Source organism: Melanostigma gelatinosum (genome assembly GCF_949748355.1).
Source record: "Melanostigma gelatinosum genome assembly, chromosome: 20".
Taxonomy (NCBI): domain Eukaryota; kingdom Metazoa; phylum Chordata; class Actinopteri; order Perciformes; family Zoarcidae; genus Melanostigma; species Melanostigma gelatinosum.
Window position 1 is genome coordinate 8,316,027 of NC_136653.1, and position 26,054 is coordinate 8,342,080.

A 26,054-nucleotide genomic window follows, 5' to 3' on the forward strand; every position below is an offset into this window, starting at 1 on the left:
ATTTGGATCGAATCAGCATGGTATCACCGGCCTGGTAATGGGAGTCTGGAAACAGGAGGTGGGATTGTTGGAATCCAGAATCCCAACGCGTCTCTGGCCCCCTTATGCTGCTGCATGGCTCGCCCCTGGCCCAGCCTATCTATATGCTAAGTGCCACCGGCAAACCAGACTAAACAATTCTTGCGTCTGGGAATCAGGTTGAGCCTCTTGTTGGCTTGGCTTATTAGCCCCCCCCCCCCCCAAAAAGAAGATGCATGAGACTGAGTGTGTGTTTTGGCTATTTTCTTCTTATTTTGTGCGTAAAGAGTAGAGTGTGTGTCCGCTTACTTTGGAAGCTCATTGTCTGGAAAGCTTCCTCGATGCATGATTCATCATCTCTGCTGTGATTGTTGAGTCCACTCATGTCCACACACACACACACACACACACACACACACACACACACACACACACACACACACACACACACACACACACACACACACACACACAGAGTGCTGTACTGTAGAGCTCCCCCTTTAGATTATCTTTCTCTGGCACAACATAGAAAATATACAGTTTCATCACTGACTCACCATTCTTATCTCATTCCTGTCTTGATGCTGGTAATTATAGATAATGTAATGTAATGTAACATAGCCCTCCTTATCCTTCGATATCCATCAGGCTATGATAGTATAATTGTACTTGTGTCTCTTATCGTGTTAAAGCTGCTTCATTTTCTTTGTTTTTCTGCATCACCTCCAGAGCCCAGAGCATTTTCAAGCAGGCGATGCGTGGCCCGTACATCCTCTTCCACGTGGTCCCCGCAGCCATGAAGAGGCATTACGAGCTGCTGATGGCCCAGACCGAGCTCAGCCCGCCCCAGCCCAACAGAGTCCGCTTCAGCCAAGTCTCCCTGCAGTCGGGGGATCGGTCCAGCCTTCCGCCCAGATCTGGACCACAACCAGGCCTCAACCACAAGTGGGTTTAAGAGTTGCCGTGTGTATTCCTATGCAGCATGGTGTTCACGTTAAGACAACTTACACAGCGTTAGAAAGCCAGACCAAAGTGACACACACACACATTACCATGAAGCATGAGAAGGCTAAGGAATCTCAAGCTCCCAGTCAATGCAATTCTGTTTAAATTACACCAGTCAATGACTTTTCATGAATAGCTCCACTGCGGATCCATCAATGTTTAAAAGCTGCACTATGAAATGCAGGAGGACAGTTTAACAATCATTTCTACCCGAGGACTCAAAGTCCACGTGGCTGATCACCTTGTTAAAGACCATTTTATCTGCCTGTGGTTACTGTTCAGTTCTGTAACGTTGTGGGCCTGATTCCAGAAAGCTAAACATGTGGGTGTTTACCAAGTAGGTCCATGTCTACAGGCTTACCGTCTTAATCTCAATCATATCAATTCATGAATCCTCTACATTCTGCTTGTTACATTGAGTCAATGTGTAAATATCCCCCTCGATACAGAGAGAATCATGTTGAGACATCATTTTATTGCATCATACTTAACAACATAGTAGCTTGACAGATAGTATGTACATGCAGGAGCACAACGGTTTGCACACTGTTAGCCTCCAAATAAACAGCTACTTTCTCTTGTTCTCTTTTCAAGGCAACGGTTTTCTTTCACATTTGCCCGAGGAAGATCTTGTAGATCGGAACGTTGCCTTGAAACAAGAACAAGAGAAATAAACTATTCAGCGCTTTGTGCATGATCAATCGTGGCACAAAAGTCCTCGTGATACTTGTTGAAATTACTCAAGAACAGTGGCGCTGCCCTGTGCGGCTAAACTGCAGTTCACTGTGCAACGCTTCATGTCTGTTGAACACTTCCTCTGAACACAGTCCTGCTGTGACGCTGCTGCCCACCGGCTGCTAGCGGCTCACTAGCTCTCCTACCGACAGGAGAAGACCGATGTAGTCAGCGCTCGCTTCAGTTTGCCATTTCCTGAGCGATAATCTGTATAGGAAGCAAGAGGAGTAGTGAGGAGTCATCCACCACGCTGGTATAAAACAGGCAATAAAATATGTTTTCTAAAATTGTAAATCACTGCAATCACGAGAGGTCCTTGAGCATACAGTCATAATTGAGCACAAGTATTAAGCTGATGGGTCCTGCAATATGCAAGATTCACTTTGGATAAACAGACGGACAGAGACAGAGATGCACACGCACGCATGCTCACACACACACACACACACACACACACACATAAACGACGAATACATGATCTCCTGGTGGAGATTAAACATGTTGTTTTGCGATAATATCGTGATGTAAAGTTTTTTTGTTTGTTTCGGTTGTTGTTGAAATGTTGAACTACTTGTAAAAAAAAATACAAAAAATATGGAATATTTCAAAAGAGTATGCTGGAAATAAACTTCTGCTTTACTTTCCAGCACATTATGTTCGACGTTTTCCATTTCTGTTGGTAAAACACAGACCAAACCTCGAACTTTGTCTTGCTCTTCAGCCACCCGGGACCCGCGGCACGAAGCACCCCCGAGCCGAGCCGACGGTACGTCACCTTAACCCACACCGTGGTCGCCAGGACCTCTTCAGCCCTCTCGCCCTCCCTGCAGCGCAGGATAAGCACCAACCTGTCCACCAGCTCCTACTTTAAGAACAAAGGACGCAAATTCAACATCCAGCTGAAGAAAGGTAAGAACCAGCAGACGACTGGTGTTTGTTGTCATCCTGTGTGTCCACCTTTACTCCTAAAATGCGCTACAAGGCTAACGCTACTGTTCTGCACCATCTAGACCAGGGGTTCTTAACCTTTTTGACCTCGGGGCCCAACTTTTCAAGTACAAAGTGTCCCGGGGCCCACTCTGACTATATGCATCAAAAGTGTCAGACAACCTGTAGGTCATACAGAAACAGAGCAGTGGGCCTTTGGAGTCAGTACAAATTTAAGATTTTTGTCCGCATAAAATAAAAAAGTATCTTTCAGTATAAATAACTGCCGGTGGCTGTATCTGTACAGGTAAAGGACAGTATAGGGCTGCAACTACACTATCAGTGAACAACTGCCTCAAATTTGAAGAAGATTGGACAAAGTATGACCATTCTACAGTGTTTCTTCCATGAAGAGATCCAGGCGGAGCTCTAAAAGGACATTTGGAGACCCAAATGGACACATGGTAACCACATGATATTCTGACACACTAAAGGTGTTTCTCCCTTTATATTGTGATATTATATTATTTTCCTTTTATTTTTAGCCTTTACAAATTGCAAAAACTATGTATATATGGTCGAAGACATGGTGTGTGAGTAGCGGACTTGCTGTGCTTAATGGCTGCGACCGAGCGCACGAACGAGAATGAGAATAGCTCAGTTACGCAAACGTTGGTTGACGGCTTATGGAAGAGGAGGATAAGGTTTGTACTATAAGTACTAGCGTTTTCTGAAGGCAGTAGCTCCATGGTAACATCCGCTAGCACGTTGTCGGGTCTGTAATGTGTCTTTTTCCGTCGAAATGCTGCAAGATACGACTTGCAGCGGTTATGGCGACTTTGGACAGTGTGTGTGTGGGCTCCTTTTGTGGAGAAACCATAAGAAATGAAAGAAAATCGATGATTTCTTTGCAAAGATGAGGATTTTTGGCATGCTGGGATACCAAACACGGACATGTTTTGTGACGTATTTGCGCAAACAAGCCGTAGGAACGGAAGGGGAGGGGATGGAGGACGCCGGTGTTGAACAGGCAAAACCCTTGTTAAATAAATGAGATGATACAATGTGATGATCACAAAGACATTTATTATCATGTGTATGTAAACCTGCATACACAACAAGAAGCCCAACAGACTTTCCCACGAGCGTTGGATGTTTCGTCACTACGTGTCGCTTTATTTTTGAAGGCTTCAGTGCTTCGTTTGATAGCATTAGCCCACATTCCACACACTGAGCCCTCGGCTCTGCCTCGTTGCCTCCGTTCACAAAGCTTAAGAAACTTAAGAAAGTCAGGGTTGTACTTGCACACACATTTAGACTTTTGGGGGGTATGGCACTACTGTCGTCTTCATTTTTTCTTTTTAATAACTTATCCATAACTTTCGCTACAGGCTAGCGGCTAGCTGAGTGTCTTCTTCTGCTTATTGCAGCTTGTTAAACAACTGACTGACGCATTACCGCCACCTGGTGGTGGGAAGCTGTATCGTAACTGAGTGTCTCATGGATAACAGTGATATCTCTGGTGTCTTCAATTGATAACCTATGCAGTCCCGCGGCCCTCGCGGCCCACAGGTGCAAAACTGAACGTTTTTCGCGGCCCTCTAGGTGGCGCTCGCGGCCCAATCATGGGCCGCGGCCCTATGGTTAAGAATCACTGATCTAACCAACATGTTTCAGCACAACAGCTTACTGGCACTATAGGCCATTAGTTGGAGATAATAAGTCACACGTTAGATATTCCATTAAAAGTGTGACATTGTGTCACTTAACTTACTGAAGTCCAGGGGTGGAAGAATAATCCAGATCTAATACACCGCTACTATATTTACTATCTGTAATAATATATTCTAACCTACCTTATGTTGTTATCAACAATCTAACTTTGCAAAGTAACTATAACTAAAGCTTTGAAATATAGTTAATTAATTAGTTAGATTCCACCACTGCAAAAGTAAACATCCGCTCTTATTCATTCAAGGGGTTTGTCAGCAGTTGATACATGATCTAGAATATATATCTCTGTATGTTGTTAGATATTCAGTGAAGCAGATCATGATGGGAAAGCTATACTGTCAGCAAAAAATGTGGCTTTATCATAGTTATTTGGATAATAGTTGAGACTGAGAAGTATTTATTACGACTGGACGTTACAGTAAAGCACATCAACTGTTTTGGGATTATTATTTTTCTTTTGGTTGTGATTATGTTAATATAAGTGATAACTACGCCTAATAGTTTGGGCATTCAAGATACGACCAAAGGGAGAAGTGAGCCATTTAATAAGAAAAGAGCCATATATGCCTGGCTTAAGGATGTGATGTTTTTTTTAAGTCTTGAAAAAATTAAACATGCACTTAGAGCAGGGGTGTCAAGCTCATCTTCACTCCGGGCCACATCAGCATCACGGTCGGCCTCAAAGGGCCGGTTGTAAATGTAAGACGGTGTAAATGTAACTACTCCCAACAGATTGGTAAATAACTGTCTCTGCATTTGATTGTTTATTCAAATGTTAAAATATTGTACATGCAGTTATATAAATGTAAAACTATATTTCAGCACATTTCTGTTATTATAACTTAAATCCTTTTAATTTAGGGTTAAGAAACCCAGATTACTCTATCAAAGATCAAACTATTAAAGAAAATAGCAAACACAAGTAATTATAATAACTTTGTTCAAAGCTTAAAATCCTTTCAAGGGTGCGTTTGCACAATCCCACGTGAAGTGTTTCATGTGTTGTAAAGCCACGTTTAAAGTAGTCATCAATATACTCACAATAATATTTGCAAGTGTACAGTAAGCAGCCAAAGAGCTGCTTCTGTGACTGTGTGTTTAAGTAGCTCATCATTATGCCTTTCTATCTCATAACTTCGACTTTCGATCTCATGATTTCGACGATGGGGATATTTTTATTATCAAATCTAACTTTTTATTTTATTTTTTTTAAATCAAAAGAAAATAAATTCTGGCGGATTCGTGGGCCACATAAAATGACGTGGCGGCACCCCTGACTTAAACTGTCTGAGAAGTTCGAGGGAGGTCAGAGACTTTCTAGTGGGTTGGTGGTTTTGCCCGTCCTGGCTCTCTGTCCTTCTCTCCAGCCCCTGCTCACTCCCCAGACCTGCCAGTCCTGGTCACATGACAGCCCCTCCCACCTACACACCTGTTCCCACTTTCCTCATCAGACCTGTAGTTTCTAGAAAACGCACCGAAAACATTTTACTCTACTATATATTTGAAGATTTTTTACGATAAGTAATTGTTTGTATGTGAGAAACATTTCACCAACAAAGACCACGCTTCTTATGATTGCAAATTAGTTTGAAATAAAATAACATACATCACAAAAAACAAAACAAATAGAACTGAAGCCACCGGGAGATCATTGACACACTTATACAGGGAGACACAGCTTGTTAAATCAGGAGAAACTTAATTTACAGTGAACAAATACATTTATTAAATTGTGCAAAGTAAAGTTAAAATTTTGGAGAGTCGACACTGGTAGAGTTGTTGAAGATAGTAGGGGCAGGTTGAAGATAGATGATGGCATGTGGAGTGGGACTGCCCTCAGTGGAAGAAACCTTGAACACCAGATGTAATGATGAATGGGGAGGAGGGTCACATCGGTTCGTACTGAAATGACAGCTGACTGCACAGAAGAGAACAGGTCTTTAAAGTTTGACAGGAAATATATGATTGGCTGAGGGAGGCCGTGGCGAAATCGCCCACTGTCAGCTGATAGAGTAGGAGCCAGAGAGCGAGAGTCAGAGAGATGAGGGAGTGAATAAGAGCATACAAAGACTGTCCTAATGTAGGAAGTCAGAGTAAATCCTCAAACTTTACATACCGGTAGTTATAGTATTTATAGTCATACAGTTGTAAATTAATTATTTCAAAATATCACTCCTCTGAGCAAAGCTCTATACGTTTTACTGTACTTGACCCTCAGTAAATAATCAATGCTAACAATTTGATATTCAAGGAGGGATTTGGTAATCCTTAAATTATTATAGTGGCACCAAACATACTAAGCCAAATTACGAAAAGTGCTGACGGACAAAGTCTATTCTGAATCCAATGCTACAGGTCAGATATGCTGCTGGTTCACACGACAGGAGTTTGGTGAGAGTATATTACCCCATCATTGTACATCGGACACAGGAAGTACCCAAACGCATGTTGGCACATGATTTGAAGACTGGCCATCCCCTTGTTTGATACTACTGAAACAGCAGCCCAACACAGCGACATGTCACCGTTCAGGACTCTCACTCAGGAGATACGTGACTGCCTCTCCCCGACAGTACACGCTCACTGTCACGATCAGGGCAACCAGGGAAGTTACTCTTGCATGTGTCACAACTACGTTAGAGGCAAGACCAGTGTCCAGATATAACAATGATCCATAGAAACTTGTGAGGAGAGAAAGCACAGAGAGTGAGTGAATGACAGCATGAAAACACTGTCCTAATGTAGGAGGTTAGAGTAAATGCCAACATTTTACACAGTTAGTTCATTATTTTACAACTGTATGATTATAAATACTATATTTCAAAATATCCCTCCTCTAAGCAAAGCTCTCTAAGTTGTACTGTACTTTACTCTCAGTAAATAATCAATGCTAACAATTTGATATTCAAGGAGGGATTTGGTAATCCTTCAATTATAATAGTGGCACCAAACATCGTGAGCCAAATTATGAAACGTGGTAGCAGTCAAAGTCTATTCTGAATCCAAAGTTACAGGTCAGATATGCTCCTGGTTTACACGACAGGAGTTTGGTGAGGGTATCTGACCCCAGCAGCCGACATCGGACACACCGGAAGCCTGAAGTGAGGTTGAAAAGCTTGCAAGTTCATCTGCCAATTTGCCAGATGACAGACCTTCACCTCAACAGGGAGTCTGACCAGTCATATAAAATAAAATAAAATACTTTACAAGAAATGTTGAGGAGTGGTTTTGCCTGTGGCTTCCCTCAGAGCTGTCCAGCTGTCCTCTGTGGAGCACTGGGCTTCATCCACAAGATGACACCTCAACATTCTAATCCCAGAACTCAGCTGTGTTCCAGTTCCATCCAGCATTCTATTCTATTCTGTTCTATTCTATGAATTCACTATTTGCTAGTCCAGTGTTCAGCATGTTTTCCATGGCAGTTTTCACAAAACTCCACACATTATGACCCATTAGCAGTAATGATACAACACTGTATATTAAAAAAATTATTTTGTCTGTTGCTTTGCAGATATTTAAAATCATACATGCAACAAGTCACAACAAAAGTTTAAGCTGTTGCAAGTAACTCCACAAATGATCCTTTTAACATTGCTGAATCGGTGGCAGCCCTCCCATTAGTCTCCCATTACCCCATCTGGGGGTAATGGGAGACAATGACACCCGAAGTCTGTTCTTGATGTCCACTCTACTCCGCCATTTTGTTTTGATTGCTGTCACTGCAGAACATCCCGCTTCACAAAGAGGATGTTGGAAATGGAAGCAGGGTTTTCAGTGCTTTAGTGGCGATCTCAGGATATTCAGCCTCGATTTGAATCCAAAACACCAGCAGAATTGTGACCGAGACAAAGCGTCTTGACATGTCAAGAGGCACAGGCGGATGAAATTGCGAGAGAATCCGGTCATTTTTCAAAATAAAACTTCCTTCAGACTCTGATAATCAATAAAACGGAAATAATATAATATTTATTCTTCCTGTGCGGCCCGGTACCGGTGGTTGGGGACCACTGCTCTAAACTAAAGCTAACCTCAGTTACTATAAACAATGATATAATTATCAGTGAGGTTATGTCGGCCATATGATCAACATGCAGTAGATTCAGACTAAATCATCATGATGGGCCTTAATGTTGCCACCTGTCCTGTAAAATGCATTTATCAGCTGTTTTTGATTTATATTACGTTCTGCTGTCCCCTTGGCCAGGACCATATACTTTTTCCTTTCTATAAGTTCACTTGAGACTGAAATATACTTGACCATGTGGTCATTTCATAATAAGGTTATTTATGTCTCAAAATGATGTAAAAAATACAGAAAAAAATACAGAAATTGAAAAAAATACAGAAATACACTGCATTATAATTTTACAGTAATATGCTGTTAAGTCATTTCACAGTATGAATACTGTAGAATTACAGTACATTGCTGGCGTCTCTGCTGCCAGCACTTTACTGTTATTTGACAGAGAAATTGTAGTGTAGGAATGTTTCTTTTATATTTATATTGAATGAGAGGACTACAGATGTTTGTTCCTCATTGTGAGAATTAAGCCTCCAGAGAGGCGGATACAAAGATTCATCACTTTACTTTGCAGCTCTGCAGAACGTTTAAGCCTCTTTAAGCTCATTGTTTTGGTTTAGGACACATTTAGGGTTTGGTTCGGTGTCCCCACTCTCGTCAACAAGCAGCTGTTTTGAGCTGACACACCAATACAAATCCACTGAGCGCTGCCTGCTCGGCACCAAATAACGGACAGAAAGTGGAGCGGTCAGTGTCTTAGAGCAGGGGTTCTTAACCTTTTTGACCTCGGGGCCCAACTTTTCAAGTACAAAGTGTCCCGGGGCCCACTCTGACTATATGCATCAAAAGTGTCAGACAACCTGTAGGTCATACAGAAACAGAGCAGTGGGCCTTTAGAGTCAGTACAAATTTAAGATTTTTGTCTGCATAAAATAAAAAAGTATCTTTCAGTATAAATAACTGCCGGTGGCTGTATCTGTACAGGTAAAGGACAGTATAGGGCTGCAACTACACTATCAGTGAACAACTGCCCCATTTGAAGAAGATTGGACAAAGTATGACCATTCTACAGAGTTTCTTCCATGAAGAGATCCAGGCGGAGCTCTAAAAGGACATTTGGAGACCCAAATGGACACATGGTAACCACATGATATTCTGACACACTAAAGGTGTTTCTCCCTTTATATTGTGATATTATATTATTTTCCTTTTATTTTTAGCCTTTACAAATTGCAAAAACGATGTATATATGGTCGAAGACATGGTGTGTGAGTAGCGGACTTGCTGTGCTTAATGGCTGCGACCGAGCGCACGAACGAGAATGAGAATAGCTCAGTTACGCAAACGTTGGTTGACGGCTTATGGAAGAGGAGGATAAGGTTTGTACTATAAGTACTAGCGTTTTCTGAAGGCAGTAGCTCCATGGTAACATCCGCTAGCACGTTGTCGGGTCTGTAATGTGTCTTTTTCCGTCGAAATGCTGCAAGATACGACTTGCAGCGGTTATGGCGACTTTGGACAGTGTGTGTGTGGGCTCCTTTTGTGGAGAAACCATAAGAAATGAAAGAAAATCGATGATTTCTTTGCAAAGATGAGGATTTTTGGCATGCTGGGATACCAAACACGGACATGTTTTGTGACGTATTTGCGCAAACAAGCCGTAGGAACGGAAGGGGAGGGGATGGAGGACGCCGGTGTTGAACAGGCAAAACCCTTGTTAAATAAATGAGATGATACAATGTGATGATCACAAAGACATTTATTATCATGTGTATGTAAACCTGCATACACAACAAGAAGCCCAACAGACTTTCCCACGAGCGTTGGATGTTTCGTCGCTACGTGTCGCTTTATTGTTGAAGGCTTCAGTGCTTCGTTTGATAGCATTAGCCCACATTCCACACACTGAGCACTCGGCTCTGCCTCGTTGCCTCCGTTCACAAAGCTTAAGAAACTTAAGAAAGTCAGGGTTGTACTTGCGCACACATTTAGACTTTTGGGGGGTATGGCACTACTGTCGTCTTCATTTTTTCTTTTTAATAACTTATCCATAACTTTCGCTACAGGCTAGCGGCTAGCTGAGTGTCTTCTTCTGCTTATTGCAGCTTGTTAAACAACTGACTGACGCATTACCGCCACCTGGTGGTGGTAAACTGTATCGTAACTGAGTGTCTCATGGATAACAGTGATATCTCTGGTGTCTTCAATTGATAACCTATGCAGTCCCGCGGCCCTCGCGGCCCACAGGTGCAAAACTGAACGTTTTTCGCGGCCCTCTAGGTGGCGCTCGCGGCCCAATCATGGGCCGCGGCCCTATGGTTAAGAATCACTGATCTAGACAACAGCGTGTTCCTGGAGGAGCCAATTTGTTGAGCTGGTGACGTCATGCGTCACTGTGATTGACACCGCTGTTTCATAGCGATGAGACCAGTGATGTGGCTGAGAATGTATTTATTATTCAACTTCCTTTCCCTTAGAATAGGGCCCAGTGGTTTGACTTTGTTTGAAACCAGTCGATCAGTCACTTCATTGACAAGTTACATCCGATCTCTCATCAGAGAGTTGGAGAAGCGCTCAGTGTAGCAGGTAATATTACAGCATAAAAGTGGGCAGGCTCTATTTTGCAGGCTTCTCCGATTCTCTACGAGCCAGATCGAGCAGCATTCTGCATTTCATTGCACTTCACGGTTAATTTAATGTCACCGTACAACACAGGGTCGGACAACAGAATGCAGCTGTAATTCCTTTAAAAACAACCATTTTTAATGGTGAGGTGGAGGAGTCTCACTGCCTGAGGAAAGAAAGCATCTACACAAAGATACAGTTTTACTGTTTTGATCATTAAGTTGCTGATGTGACAACCATGAAGTAGTTCATCCTTCGAGGGGAGCGCAGATGCAAAACACAGATCGACCACTTCTTTAAAAAACAGGGTTTGTGGTTTGATGCACTCAGGCTACGTCACCACGGTCTCGCGGCTCACATATTAAGATTGGGCAATCAGTCCGCTTCCAGCTGAGGTTGCTTTGTTTGTGGACTTGGACAGGCCTTTGATCCTGGAGCAGTTGTATGTCTTCGCCAACCATTGTGGCGGGTTCACTGCCAGACTTCCTCTCCTTTTCATCGCTTCTCTACCGTCGTATGAATTGACGAGCAGTTGGTTGTAAAATGAACCAGCGCTGAGGGGACACGCCTACTCTTTGTCTCTCTCTCTCTCTCTCTCTTTGCTCCTCTTTTTTGCTGTCGGAGGGAGCAGATGCTAAGTCGAACGCTGGCACCGAGGCCTTAGCGGCGAGCTTCAGGGAATAATACAGCGAGTGAGGGCAGCAGCGCAAACTAAATGCAACGCGCTCGGGGGGAATGCAGTCACAGGCTGCTCGGATATGTTTGGCGAAGGTCCCCGATCGCTGCCAGCACAGACAGCTTCAGAGCTTTTATACAACGTGGGGCTGCAGTGCAAGTTATATATATATTTTCATTTTAAATGCGATGAAGTTCTTCTCGGTTTATTTCTGCACACACACACACACAAGTCTCTCAATTTTGTGAAACCAAGCTGGGGCCATGTTGGTGGCGCTCCAGCAGCTCCAGAGGCCGATGCCAGGATGAGTTTATTTTCACGAGCCACTTCATGGTCCAATTCAACACCAGTCATAACTCTCACAAGTATGCTCTTGCCCAAGTGACATAAATGGTTTCTGAGATTATTGCTCATGATTTAAATGGGGCTTAACAGAATGGATGTGCCTCGCTTGTAAACTGCAAGCCATTCGTGAACTACAAATGGAGATGAATTGTCCAAGCGCTGTTGAATTGCAAATCCAACTGAGCACTTAAAATCGAGGGAAGTGTGACCCCTGGAATCCATTTTGACAGTTCCGTTTGATTACCATCGGACTTCATCGCTACTAATGTACTTTTTGAAAGGCTTCAGCAGTTTTGTTGTTGACTCGTTGTAATTGTTGCGATTCGGGCCTAAGTGGGCCTGAGTTCCGAGTGGCAGGAGCAGATCTTGCTTGGCAAATTAACAAGAGTGCCCTAATCAAATACTGCAGCCCGAAAAGGACATTAAGTCATTCTAATGTGCCTCGGCCTCTCCTCATGTTTGCTGTTTAATTGGCTTATTGGAGCCAGGATTCCAACTAATCCAGAAAGGATACAATTACTTTTATCCTGGTGTCCTATTACCCCAAAATAAAGACGGCAGTGGTTAATTACTGCAGGCCGATTAGAGATGCGTTCTCCCAATTGCCTGATTGGAGGCCGTTAATGACGGCATCTGACAATGGGCGGGAGTTTTGATTCGGCTCATTAGGCTGTGTGAACCAGATGAGGGGAAAGGCACTGGCATGGCAGCGAGGGAGTGGGCGGGGTCACAGTGGAAAGGGGAAGAAAGACGGCGATGTAGAGGATTTGAAAGGGCCGCCATACTGTGCAGCTTCTCCGGATCTGAATCCGTCATGCTGGTGATGGAGTGGCGACCAACACAGCTTTGGTTAGAAGTCTGTGAAGTCACACGGCCACCTTGTTGGTTGGAAATAACAACGGTCTTCTCTAAAGTTGAATTCCTGAGTAGGAAACTGGTCGCCGTGGCGGAGATGTGACCGTGCACTAAAAGTTTTTGGCTTTCATGAAAGAAGATTTAACATTGAACTGAAACGCCGGCAGCTGTTTCTGTCTGCTTTGGAGGGATCGCAGCGTCGGTATCCTCAACGGCGAAACTTATTCCCTCTTCACAAGCAACCTCTTCATCACCTCTCCTCCAAGTGTGCTTGCGTGCAGAAGAGAAAGTTGCGATCCGCGCTTCTCCCTCTTTCGTGTTTCTTGTTCAAGACTGCTAGAGAGACACACACGGCGGGAAAAGTAGGTCATGACGAACCGTCAGAGGTGCTGACAGCTCTGTGAAATGAGCAGCTACTTTGACATGAATACCGATCACTGTTGTTACCGTCAGAAGAAGCCTCGGCTGAAGGCGCGTAACGCGACTTTCCCACTCGACTGCTGGAAACGCCGGCGGCTAGGTTAAGCGTGGTGGAATGTATCTCTGAACACGGCTCATCTGATATCACCGTGTAGCAGGGTTATTGGGTTTTTTGAATATTTTGTCAAAGAGTAACCCGACAAACACAATTTATTTTCCTTAGCCCCGTTCCCTGGCTGACATTTGAAACCATTTCTTGCTTTTATTTGACAAATCCAGGTCTGGTCAGCAGAAAAGGTCAGACCTGAGATCCTCTTATTTATCCGTTATTGTATTGCAATTCATATTCATCAGATGAACCTTAAAGGTCAGCCTTAAAAACCTGAAGCAACAAGCTGATGTCTTAAGTGTTTCCTCAGCGTACCGCTCGCTGCACTTCAAAAAGGAACGCAGCACATGGCTCAATGGCACTTTAGTAAGAAACAACTATCGATCAGCAAATGATGAGCGCTGCTTTCCACATGATATAGTAGAGGGTTGCCCTGAAGCAGCATGATTTGAACGCAGCCTCCTGACGTGCAATTGCACACAAAAAAAGTCTGAATGTTTTTTTGGTTAGAACATCTGGCGACGTGGTACATGGATGATTTTCTTTTTGCTATTTATGCGTAGTGCACTACATTTTAAGAGGCTATTGAACAGCAGTTTGATACTCGTAATCATTCACTTTTCTCTGCTTATTCTGGTCCCTAACCGCTCTTTAATCCGACCGCGGCTCGCAACAGCGGTTTTAAAGTCCACATGCACTTATCATAAACACTGACTTTTGGTTCATAGCATCGACACTGTATTTAGACTCCGGGGACATGCTTTTTTTTCATTTTGACTTCTGAAAAAAACGTGAGTGAGACACACCCTGATGGCAACGATGGAAGTACGTCTGTTTGTATTAACCATAGGACGTTCGGAACGTGGTGGAAACCCATAATTTGATCCCTGTACGGTGGTTTTTCATGTAATGAAAAGGACCTCTCAGAAACGGTTTCAAGAGTCTGGCCAGTTTCTAAGAGTCACAGTAAAAGCATTTGATCGTTTGGCAGTACATTTTTAGGTCCCTCTCTTTTATTACAAATAAGCATAATGAGTTACATAATATTCCAATAAAAAATGCATATAAAATGTAATCCTATTTATTCGTTTCCATATCGACATTGTTGTATACTACATAGCGGTTGTCTGTTCGGGACCTTTTTAAAATGAAAGCTAGAAGATGGATGTCACGATGTCACAAATCTTCTGTCGTTGACATTCATGAAGTCATGTGGAGGTGCTGGAACACTTTACCAAACACATGCATATTATTTACCTGCCCCTCTTCAGAGAGACAAAGCCTCCACGAAGCTGTAAATCAGTAATATCACTGTCACACCACTGTGATCGCACAGAGCGAGAGCACACGGGCTCCTGCTGGCAAAATGTACCCGATGAGAAAAACTGGAAAACATCACATTATATTTCTGACCAAATATGTCTGTTTTTTCATCATCCCCAGGTCCAGAGGGTCTCGGGTTCAGCATCACATCCAGAGACGTACCCATTGGTGGCAGTGCTCCCATTTATGTGAAAAACATCCTTCGTCGAGGGGCCGCCATCCAAGATGGCCAATTGAAAGCCGGAGACCGGCTGCTGGAGGTGGGGCGGCGCTTCCTAGCTTCCTAGCCTCCAACCATGCCATAGTGTTTGCATACAATCCAACAGTGTGTGCTCTGTGAGATTGTACGCTACTTCAGACACTAATTGCTCATTTGCTGATCTGGTTTTGTTCTGAAATTAAATCTTACAAAGCTTTTTGTTGAAATGAGTCAAACACACTGTGTTCCCTCCGGCTATGTCACTTCAGCTCCAGCTTTGAATTGCTGAGGAGATGTAGTTAGTTGGGAACATATTTTGATTGCACTTCAATCAGACTGACGTGAAAATCAGCTGGTGCTCACTTAACCCATGTTTAAAACCAGCTCCGACAGGCTCAGTGGGTAATCTGCATAAAGGTTATGAGGGGGCCGTAAATCCCCCCTCCCGGTAGAGTCAGAGAGCTCTTTGATTTTAGCTTTGCCGCTAAGTGTGTGTGTGTGTGTGTACGTTTATTTTGGCTTGTATGTATGTGCTTACCGGAGTATTTATGATCTGTGTGTGTGTGTGTGTGTGTGCGCAGGTCAGTGGAGTGGACCTGAATGGTAAGAGCCAGGAGGAGGTGGTGGCCCTGCTCCGAGCCACGCCCATGGGTGGGACTGTGCACCTGTTGGTGATCCGCCTCGAGGACTCGCTGCTGCCCCGAGAAGTGGTCAGTAGACAGCCAGCACCTCACTCCAGTTCCACTGCTGCACTCCCACTCTGACAAGAGAATAGCACATACGCAGTTGATTGCAACAAGTAGGACTCCAACGCTTTCCTAACAAGTGGTGTATTTGATACTCGAGGAGAGTGGTGCCTTATTGTTCGTCTCACTTTTTAACCCTTAAAACATACATTTGAATTGAGCAGAGCTGGGATTATTTTATTCAAAATGAATTGATAAACAACTGGTAGACTGACTGGACTGAGATGGTAATAGTTTTTTGGCGTATATTACAATAATTATTGTTTACAGGGAATTAACCACACCCCCGTAGTCAATTTGGTCCAGCATATCGCAGCTGAGCTCAAATAACTCACTCTCGGAATATGATAAAGATCAATACATGTCACATTCACAGAAGCTGGGATATGGATTTGTCATGGTGGCTGCACAGATGTGCCTTTTAACTGCTCCTCCCACCCGTCACCTTCTCTGTTTGTCTACCCTCCCGTTGTGCTGTGTCTACCGTGTATTTTAATCAGCGTTGTATTTGTTAAAAGAGGTTGGCAGCTGCTCCACTCTGAAGGATGTATGCCTACAAAACACATGCCCTTAAAATCAATAACATTATGATCCACGTGCACCCGAGCAGAATGAGAGCTGATAATCGCATGATAAACACACACGGTCCCCTAAGTGTTAGCGTAGACATGGACACAACCAACACACAAACACACCGTTCACTAAATGTGAGACACGGAATACAGCTGTGGGCACAAACACCCACACGTTTTGTGCAGATGTGCATAATTGCACACTTTTACATGTAGAAACACACAGGGGCTGATGGTTAAACACAAGTCATGTGCACGAGCAGAAACAATCACACGCACACACTGACCACTACACACGCACACACACACACACAAGTAACGTGCATGAGCAGCCACAAAGAGCTTTGGACATGCTCGCACACATATGAACATGCACACAGACGGCTCGTACACACACACAAACACACTCGGACACACAGCCTGCACGCAGGGTGACTTTGGCTGTCGTGCAGCAGATGGTGAGGCTGCTGCCCTCGTCCAGCCTGCGCTCAGTCGCGCTGACAGCGGGCCCCGGCGTCACTGCACCGTGGCAGCCCAGGGGCTCCCGGTGCCAACCTCGGTCCTACCCGTAATACTCAGCCCGCCACCCCGGGCTGTTGACCCCGCCAGAGGAGCTGCTCTACCTGCAGAGTGACGGCCCTCTGAGGCACATTTTGCTGCGCTAACGTGCCTGTTCCTCCAGTTAGAAATGCACCACCCACCAGACTTAGCTCCACTCTCATCGAGCTGCTTTCATTTGAACATTCATTCAGTGGCAAATGGGCTCATATTTCACGACTACGTGTGTTGAATTAAGGGAAGCTTGCATTGCAAAGTAAAAACAATGAAGAATGAATGAAAATGAAAAGTGAACTTGATGACAGTATACGTGATCTTATTGGCTGCTGCTGGCATCAAACCTCTGACCTGCTGGTTACTCAACAGAGTCTTTTAACTCCATCCAGCACTTACAGTCTAACTGGAGGGCTGCACCAGGCTGCAGACAAGAGGAGGGTTCAACAAATGCACGGCTCATCAGAGGCGTGGTGTGTGTGAGAGTTCGATGGCTACGCTCTCTTAGCTTCTCAGGCATGACGCCATTAGAAGGAAAGCCCATCATGGAAACACTGTCGAACAATCTCTCTCTGTCTCCGTCTGCTTTCTCTCTGGTACGTCTACTGTACATGCTTTGAGAGACTGCTCCTTAATATTTCACCACTTTCCACGGCAGATTAGCATTTTGCTACTCTCTCCCTCACTGTCCTCTCGCACACTTTCACATTTCCCAGCAGTGCTTTCACAAATCTCAATAATCCCTACAAGTATGTTCATAAAAATCAGATAAGGAGGCCAAGGCTCTGCCGGTGACAGTTATTGCAAATAGAGCATGGAGGAAAAGCATGCTTGGTAATTGCCTCCTCTGTCACACACTCTGGATTGGTGCGTGTGTGTGTGTGTGTGTGTGTGTGCATATATACTACACAGTGCCAGGACACACATAAGCACACATGTATAGACGATCGCTTACGTGCTGTCATTGATGTAATTCCCTCAATGACAACGCGATGATGTTTTATATTGTAGCGTGAGTGACATGCCAGAGAACTGCAGGCGTCTGTCAACATACAGCCCTACACACACACACACACACACACACACATATAGATGAAAATAGAAAGGAGCCATTTTTCTTTTTGTCTCGTTGACATTTGCCTGCTGATGTTTAATGTCAGTGCTGAAAAACAAATCCCTCCACGTCTCCTTTTGTTTCGGTGTTTTGCCCCCAGAGGAATAAATTCACCCTCCCAGCATGTTTGCGCTGCGTCTTTAATTGCCACGGTCGGGGTGTAGTTTGACATGCTTCCAGGCGCAGTAGCAGCAGCTCTCGATAGCTTTCAATAAATGTGTACTCGCTGCAGAGAGAAAAGGTTAAATGGCAATAGAGCAGAGCGGGGGGGGGGGGGGGGGGGCTGTCTACGCGTCTGTCTCTGTCTGTCTGGAGGAGATCAGTTGACATTTTTCTGTGTTGTATCGGAAAAGTAGAGCAGCTTTAACCTTTTACCCAACAACTGGACTCATCACTAATCAGCCTGCCCTTTCATGCCTCTTTCCTCTTAAACATTTACCATCCATGATAGTACAGTCATTTATTATATTCCTCATTGAATGATTTTTTTAAATTTTTGTTTTGTCTCTCTGGTTCTGTCGTGTTCTACAAGTTTGGTTCTATGGGACGAAGCCTTTTCACCTTCAGGTTATAAGACAGAGGAGGGGAGAGACGAGCAGACAGAGTTCTCAGCTCGAGCCTTGAAGACGCAGCAGGAGGCGCTGATCAATGGCTGTGTGAACAACATCACTTTGTGCTGCGCTATTCCTTCATTTGACAGCTGTGGGAGTTCCAATCACTGATCTCCAGGCAGCAGCTTTTGGAGCTGACTAAAGGGAGAAAGTCAAAGGGATTGCTGCCCCCTACGGGTTTGGAGGTTAATTCATCACTTGTATCATAAGAAGGGGCTGCTCTGAGGAGGGAGAAAGAGGTGCCGCGGTGAAAACTCAGAATGAGTGACTCGGTGCTTTGTGATCTTTAGAGAACTTCATGAATGATCTCTCAGTGCTTGTGTCTTCCCACCTTTGTAATCTTATTGGAGGTGAAAGGAAGTGGAGAAAGGGTTCATCCGACACAAAGGGCTTATGGGGGAATGGGGTAAGACAGACAAGGGTCATTTAAATGGAAAATGGTCAAAAGTAAATCATTTAAAATCTTCACGGATTGGAGTTAGGTGGGGGTAATACTCAAAGCCAATGTCTTCCCTCCGTCACTCTGACACCAACCGCCACTCTCTCCCTTCACATTATCCATGACCTCAGATGCAATCACCTGCCTGGTGACACTGACCACAGCAAGGCTCGACAGTAAAGATGTATGACAGAACAAACCCAGACACAAAAACACAAATCCCCACATGGAGGCGAGAAGGGCACATTTAAACACGCACACTTCCCACGCATAGCCGCTGGATGTTATTTATTGTTGGCATTTATCTCCCAGCGTGCAGCACTGTTTGTGCTGACGGCTGCTGTGAGCGACGCCGAGCCCCTCTGGTCCACGCCGGCCAGCTTTGCGGAGTGGAGATTGTTTAGTTTTCCCCCAGCTTCCCTTTTTTTTTCCTCCTGTAATAACCGAGGCGAATGCCACGCCTCGCTGCTCGACGAGCAACGGCAACATTCAGGCAGCGAGGAACCATTCCTGCCTCCTCTCAAAGACGTCCATCCACACCCTGCCGCCAGTGATGGAACGCCACATCACATTCACCTGTTGTGCTGCCGTTTAGAGCAGACACGGCCAAGCAGAGGCAGAGGAACCTGATCTGTGAGCGGCAGTTTATTACATAAACAATGACGAACTATAGTGCAGGCCTGCCAGTGGCCAATCATTTTAACTCGTTCTGAACCCACAATACAGTGGAAGTGAATTAGCTGCTGTGTCAGCATGACTCTCAACTCATCCTCCACACACACACACGTATGCTTGCAGTCAGTCATCCCCTTAAACATATTGTAAACGACACCACAAATGCGAACCCACTCCGTGTAAAAACCTGACACGCAATATGGGCTTGATGAGTCACACATGCTCAAGAGCCATAATAGCGTTGTCCATGCATGCCCTTACATCATCCCGTGACCCGTAGATGAGCAGTATTTATTTTTTATGTCCAATGGGCCCGTGGGCCGTGGAGAACAAATGGGCTTGTGAAGCTGCTGTTGTAACACTGAGGACCACATAAGAGCAATTAAACCGTCCATTAAAATCCCCTCTTACGATCATATCGCACTTGTCACTGATCCATTAGTAGCTATATCTGCCAAGCAATGAGAATCTTAATTGCACGATTAATTCCGGCCCCTGATTGATGTGACCACCAGATTTATGGCCCGTGCGGATGCCGGGGTGTACGCGACAGACAAAATGCGTGACAGTGTTGCTGACGATTATGGCAGAGTAATGGCCTGTTTCATAAGTGACAACCCTGGTGCCATGCTTTTACCAGCAGACTGTAATTGGGGTATTCAGGAGCACTCCATCTGTAGTTCCATTGATTTAGCTGGACTCCTATTTGTACGAGTCTCTGAAATCCTTATATACAGTAGGAATAAAAGCACTGGTTCCCTGACACGGATCAGACGCCCAAACAAGCTCACCATTGTTTTTCCCTTCCAAGTCAAGGCAATCGTCGTCAGTGTTGCGTTGCTTCGCTCAATTATTCACAGCAGATGATATCTCCCTTCCTCTTTCTTACGCATTCCTCTAACAGGGTTACACAGCTGGCTTTTGTTGTGGCGCCCCCGCAGTACAGAGAGGCTTCCATTCCTCTATTAAAGTCGTAAGACACAAAGCAGACTTACGAAGCCGTATTGATTTCCTCGCCAACCGAGATCCATTTACCGAGTCGGTAGAGGGGGAAATGAATTGATACAAGGCAAACAGAAGACGATCCCCTGGTTTCGGAGGCAACGAAATGATACACAGATCTGTTCAGCCATCATCCCTTCAGTTACTCCTCGACATAATATTTATCTTTGTCATTCCTCCAGTGTAGGATAGTGAAGTTAAATGATGTAGAATATGGAAAAACAGCATCTAAGCTGAGAACAAAGGATCGATATTTGATGCTATCAACAATTTGAGGCAATGGATGAATCTTTAACGTTACATACGCAGTTGTTTATTTCTCTAAATGGAACACTTTATTGCCAAGTAGTAACCTTTTAACTTCCGTCTGTGTCTTGACGGCTTACATCTCCTTTCACTCCTTCCACTCACAATCCTTTGAATGCCTTTAAGAGCGCAGCATCCACATGATGATACAGCTTTTGGGTTGTTCCACTCAAGTGGTGATAAAGCAGTGCTATCTTGATGCGGCGTCTGCCGCCCTTTGCCAGAAATTGACATCTTTGGTGTTAATATAATTGGATGGCTGTTTGCGTAATGCTCCTTCACAATAAGCATGATGTAATTTGTTGCAACTTTTGGCAATAAAGTGCTGAAGAGGGACTCGTTCTTCTTCTTCTTTTTAAGAGTTTATTTATATAACTCAGCCGGATATTTCAGCTCAGTAAAACTTGGCAAACAGCTCGAGGAGATGAGTCATTTCTTACCGGTAGAGCTGATCATTTAAGGTGCTCTGCTGTCACCGGTTTTGCAGATATTCGCACATCTTCGATAATGAATTCACAGTCTTACTCGACATGGTATAATTTAAAAAATGACTGATTGACTAGAAGTGAGTGCAATCAGCAAATTGCTTTACTCTTACAAATGACTGGACATAGCTTACCCCTCCTTTTGTAAATCATTGCTAAAAATACATTCTCAGGTGAAGTCAAATTACAGAAATTGCTCTCAAGGCCGTTGGAAGCAGAAGTGTACGGCTGCGGTTCTGTAACCCCAGAGCCTCTATGAATTTACAGCGCACTTCAGAACAGTTTGGCAGCAGCGGATGCATCTTAGAGGTCACTTTCTCTTCCACTTCGTGGCTTGAAATGCCTCTGAAATGACAGGGCTCGTTGATCCGGTAGGTAAGGGCCCCAATAATGTGTCACCATGGCACCAAAAAGCTCTTCCGCATCGCCAAAAAGCTTCCTCTCGGACACTTTATCCAAACTGTCTATACTCCCGCACGTTTAGCAGAGGCACTTTACTCCTCTCTGTTCTCCCCTTGCTTATTGTTCATCACTGACACCTTCTATTTCAAGAACGCTGATGAGTCCTTCCTACCTTATTAACCTGGCTCCTATAGGTCCTCTGATCGGGAGTGCAGAGTTCAGAAACGTGCTCGGCCGCGATTAAAGTTAATGCTGCCGCGCATGGTCGAAGACAACGCCAGCCCGGTTAACGATTTCCGAGCGTGTCTCGTCGGCGCCACCTGTTTTCGTTTAGCACTTTTCAGCAGCTGTTCCCATAATTACGCTTGCTGTCAGCGCAGAGAACGGGAGGGGCGCACCGCCGCATTGTGCTACGCCGATAAACAAGGTAGTTAAAGGCCACTTATGGCGACACAGTCGCTCTCCCGAAGGGGATTCGGCGTCTGTTTCCAGAACACATAATGGCTCGAAGTGTGCCTGTGCAGTTGGACATAGCAAGGCGCTTTTTATCCACCATTAGCTTGAAATGAGAGGCATCTGCTTCATGATGTGCTATACTGTGGATCCGCTGCAACGCCTTTGCAAACATCCCCAGTTGCCAAGTACACATATAAATTCACTTTTTTTTTTACGTTCTCTTTGATTCGACGTAATCGCTTTTCTCAATGGCGCACAGAAACATCCAGAGTCAAGCCAACGCCGTGCACAAGTCTGTTTTTGGGTTCTCACGGTGGGACCCGCTCGGTGCCTTCATTGGTAGTCGGTGGCCACGCTGCGTTTGCAGTGATGTACATGGATCTGGCCTCAGATGTCCTCATAGAAACAGACTTTGTTCTGCTAATGAGCCTTCTCATTGGAAAATCCCCAAAGGGTAACAGTCCCGGTTTGTCAGCGCTGAGTCAAAATGTACCTGATTGCCCAGCGAAGAACATGTAATGTTGGTTCACAACACTTAAGACGAGCCACTGCCAGCGGTGCACTTCATGCCCTTTACTGCTGTGTAAAAGCATCCCCTCTCAGCCCCTCATTCTACCCCAATTAAATTTGTTTTTAGGCTTACAGGTATTTAATATTCGTCCCCCTTTGTCGGAAAATGTTGCGAGGAGAAACACTGCCAAAAGGAATTTGTATTACAATAGTTATCACGCATGCACCACTTTTGCAATTACACCCATGGCTGATTTCTTTGAGCCCTTTTAAATTCATTTCCAATGACCTTTATGTCGCCAAATTGGGCCAAGTGTGGAGGGAAGTTTCCAGCGGTGTTAATTGTTTTAGGCAGCGATGTGCGGAGAACTCAGAGTTATGTGTGAATAGATGTAATTGTGATTCATTTGCACTCTCCGTTTCCCTCTCCCTTTGCATCTCACTCGCGCCTTTCCCGCCAGCGCTGCGTCTCTGACACACGCGTGTGCACACATCCAGCACACCTCTCCTCTTAGCGCGTGACAAGTTAAGCGAGGTAGAAACAAAACCAGAAAAGAAATTCCCATCACGCAGGCGGGGCTCTTTAGCTGGACTGATGAGCAACGCTTTCCTCCGTTCACCTGCAAGTGTCCCTGCTCAAACGCTGCCTCCACCCCCTCACCCACCAGGACAATAGACTGTAATGAATGGCTGCTTCCCCGTGGCAGCGTTAATTAATAAAGGACGTAATCGTGTCATGGACTGTCTCTGCATGGCTGTGACAGCGAGAGAGAGAGAGAGAGCAGAAAGAAAACAACATGGGCTTCTTTTGTGATGAGCTGGCCAAGTGGACAGTCACTTGAGCTCCTCGGATACTCATAATAATGATCTCACAGCCACTCTGTTTCATATTAACCAACCATATTAATGATTGGTACCTGAGTGCAGCGCAACATTGCATTGTTTGCTGCCAGCCATGGAATCTTTCCATCATCTTGTGACTTTGTGATGCTGCATCATCGACACACAGCTTTCTCGACGCCTTCCTTTCAAACAGGGAACGACACTCGGCAATATAATGTGGACCATTGACAACAACTTCAAGGCCGCAGAGACACCTGCAAAAAAACACGGAAGGTTCATGCACAATTGGCAGCTTTGTTGCAGTGAGAGCACTTCTAAACACAGCTTCACACAGTGCACACACGGAGACGAGCGTCGTACATGATGGAAGACGCAAACGAGTCACAGTCTTCCTCTTTCTCAGAGATTTAACTTTACCCACATGTGTGCCGAACATTCACTTTAAACCCCAAATGAATAGTATTCAACAATATTTCAGTCAAGCAGCTGTTTTTCCTTTGATTTCATGGCATAATGTGATCAGTTAAATGTATAAAGCATAACGATATTATTAAAACCTACCAGGTGCACCAGTTGGCACATTTGTGTCCTCCCTTGTTGGCAAGTATACGTTGATTATATCGTTTGCGAATTTGATTGATGAAAGTTGTACGGAAATGCGATACAATCTGAATCTGATTTAGAATATAATTGAATGACAGAGAGACCCTGTCTGATGACGTCGTCTGATGCTCGTGGCAGATCAGAACAAGCACGCATGACATGACGAAGAGCAGATACATGCTCAACTGGATTTAAGCTCCATACATATTTGAAAAAATACCTCTGGATCTTAAATTTCACTCCCTTTGTGCTGAACGTGTTTTCCAGCCACCATTCCCTGCAGCGTGGACGGATCCCGCTGATGACACACTGACCACGATGCAGATGATATGAGGTCGTGTTGGCATTTAAGGCAACTCTTCCCTACTTAACATCAGATATAGATGAATCAAGTCTAAAGAAGGCAACGCCTTTGCTTCCTGCCTGAGGTTCAGACGACATCCCGTCCTATTTGTTCCAGTTTTTACTGTCAGAGGGGACACATCTGAATGTGATTCTGTAGTTTCAGCTGGAAATCTCACTGGACAATATAATCTCAAAAGTGTGTTGTGCAGGGCCAAGTGTCTTCCCAGTCAGGTGCGGTTTGTTCCCGTCTCCAGCAGCGAGTAAGGGGGTGGAGGTGTTGGAGGCATTCAGCCATCATTAGTGAGTGCAGCTTTCTCTGCTGTTTAGGAGGCAATTTTGGATTTTTTTTTTACACTCCATGTTAGCAGAAGGGTTTCCTGACAGAGACCATCAGTGAGCAAATAATTAGATTTGAGACAAACATGTTGAGCCCAAAATGTTGCACTTAATAATTCTGGATGGTGGCTGATAACGCAGACATTTTACAACTTTTTCCTGGTGCGCTTTTTTCTTTAAGCATGCAATCGTTTCAGCGCTTTTACATCGGCTCATCCTTCCGTCAGTCACTTTTGTTCTCGCCGTCCCAGGTGCATGAACGGGGCTGAGCTTGGAACAATGAGGTGACTTTTCTTTCTTCTCCTGTTCAGAGGCAGTTGAAAACACCGGCCCTGAGTTGAATCGGTGCAACGAGGCCTGTCAAGCAGCCTGACAAACGCATTGTGGGCTCGCGGCGCTTGTTCCTGTCTGATGAAAATGTTACACTGCTCTCTCATTCTCTACCTCGGCCCGCTATTCCCGGAACGCCGCTCTGAGTGGCTGGTTATTCTGTCATCATTTTGGGAGAGAGGGCGCGCACACACACACACACACACACACACACACACACACACACACACACACACACACACACACACACAGGCTCAGACTGTGTCCGTCCAAAGCACTTTTTTTTAATCCAATGTTTTACTATGTTCAACTGCTGGGCTAAAAGCCTCTCCAGGGACATAACTCACAGCCATTATTTATGAACTGTATTTTGATAAAAAACATCTTCATTAAAGATAAAGACTGACCCTGCCGATGACGCACAAGGCCATCCACCCACGAGCGCTCTTTCCAGAATGGAAATTGGATGTTTGCGGCGTTGCTATGGGCCTGCTTTGGAAACCAACGGATCACATCTCACCAATTGGGTTACGGTTGCTTCCATAGTTCCGCTGCCTTTACAAGCTGGGAGTCAAACATTGTCGTTGCATTATATTTACACCTGTACTGGATGTGTTTTTGCCTCTCGGCCCCGTATCCGCTTCATTCAGCCGTCTGAGGGGAAGCTAAGGGTCACTTCCCGACAAGAGCCGCTGATTTCTGTAACACAACGGGACGTGTTGAAATGCAGCGCGA

The 26,054-nt window shown here is 44.8% G+C and overlaps 1 protein-coding gene across 3 annotated transcripts in view; it reads left to right on the forward strand.

Annotated features, from left to right (window-relative positions):
- The window catches only part of LOC306794148 (partitioning defective 3 homolog), a gene marked incomplete at its 5' end in the record, with an annotated part of 334,738 nt that overhangs the window by 162,838 nt on the left and 145,846 nt on the right, over positions 1-26,054 (forward strand). For all 3 annotated transcript variants that reach the window (XM_079292080.1, XM_079292081.1, XM_079292082.1), the window contains 4 exons: positions 748-963; positions 2,480-2,667; positions 14,914-15,053; positions 15,574-15,702. In XM_079292080.1, the coding sequence (XP_079148206.1) occupies positions 748-963; positions 2,480-2,667; positions 14,914-15,053; positions 15,574-15,702 (673 nt within the window). The remainder of the gene's footprint in view (positions 1-747; positions 964-2,479; positions 2,668-14,913; positions 15,054-15,573; positions 15,703-26,054) is intronic.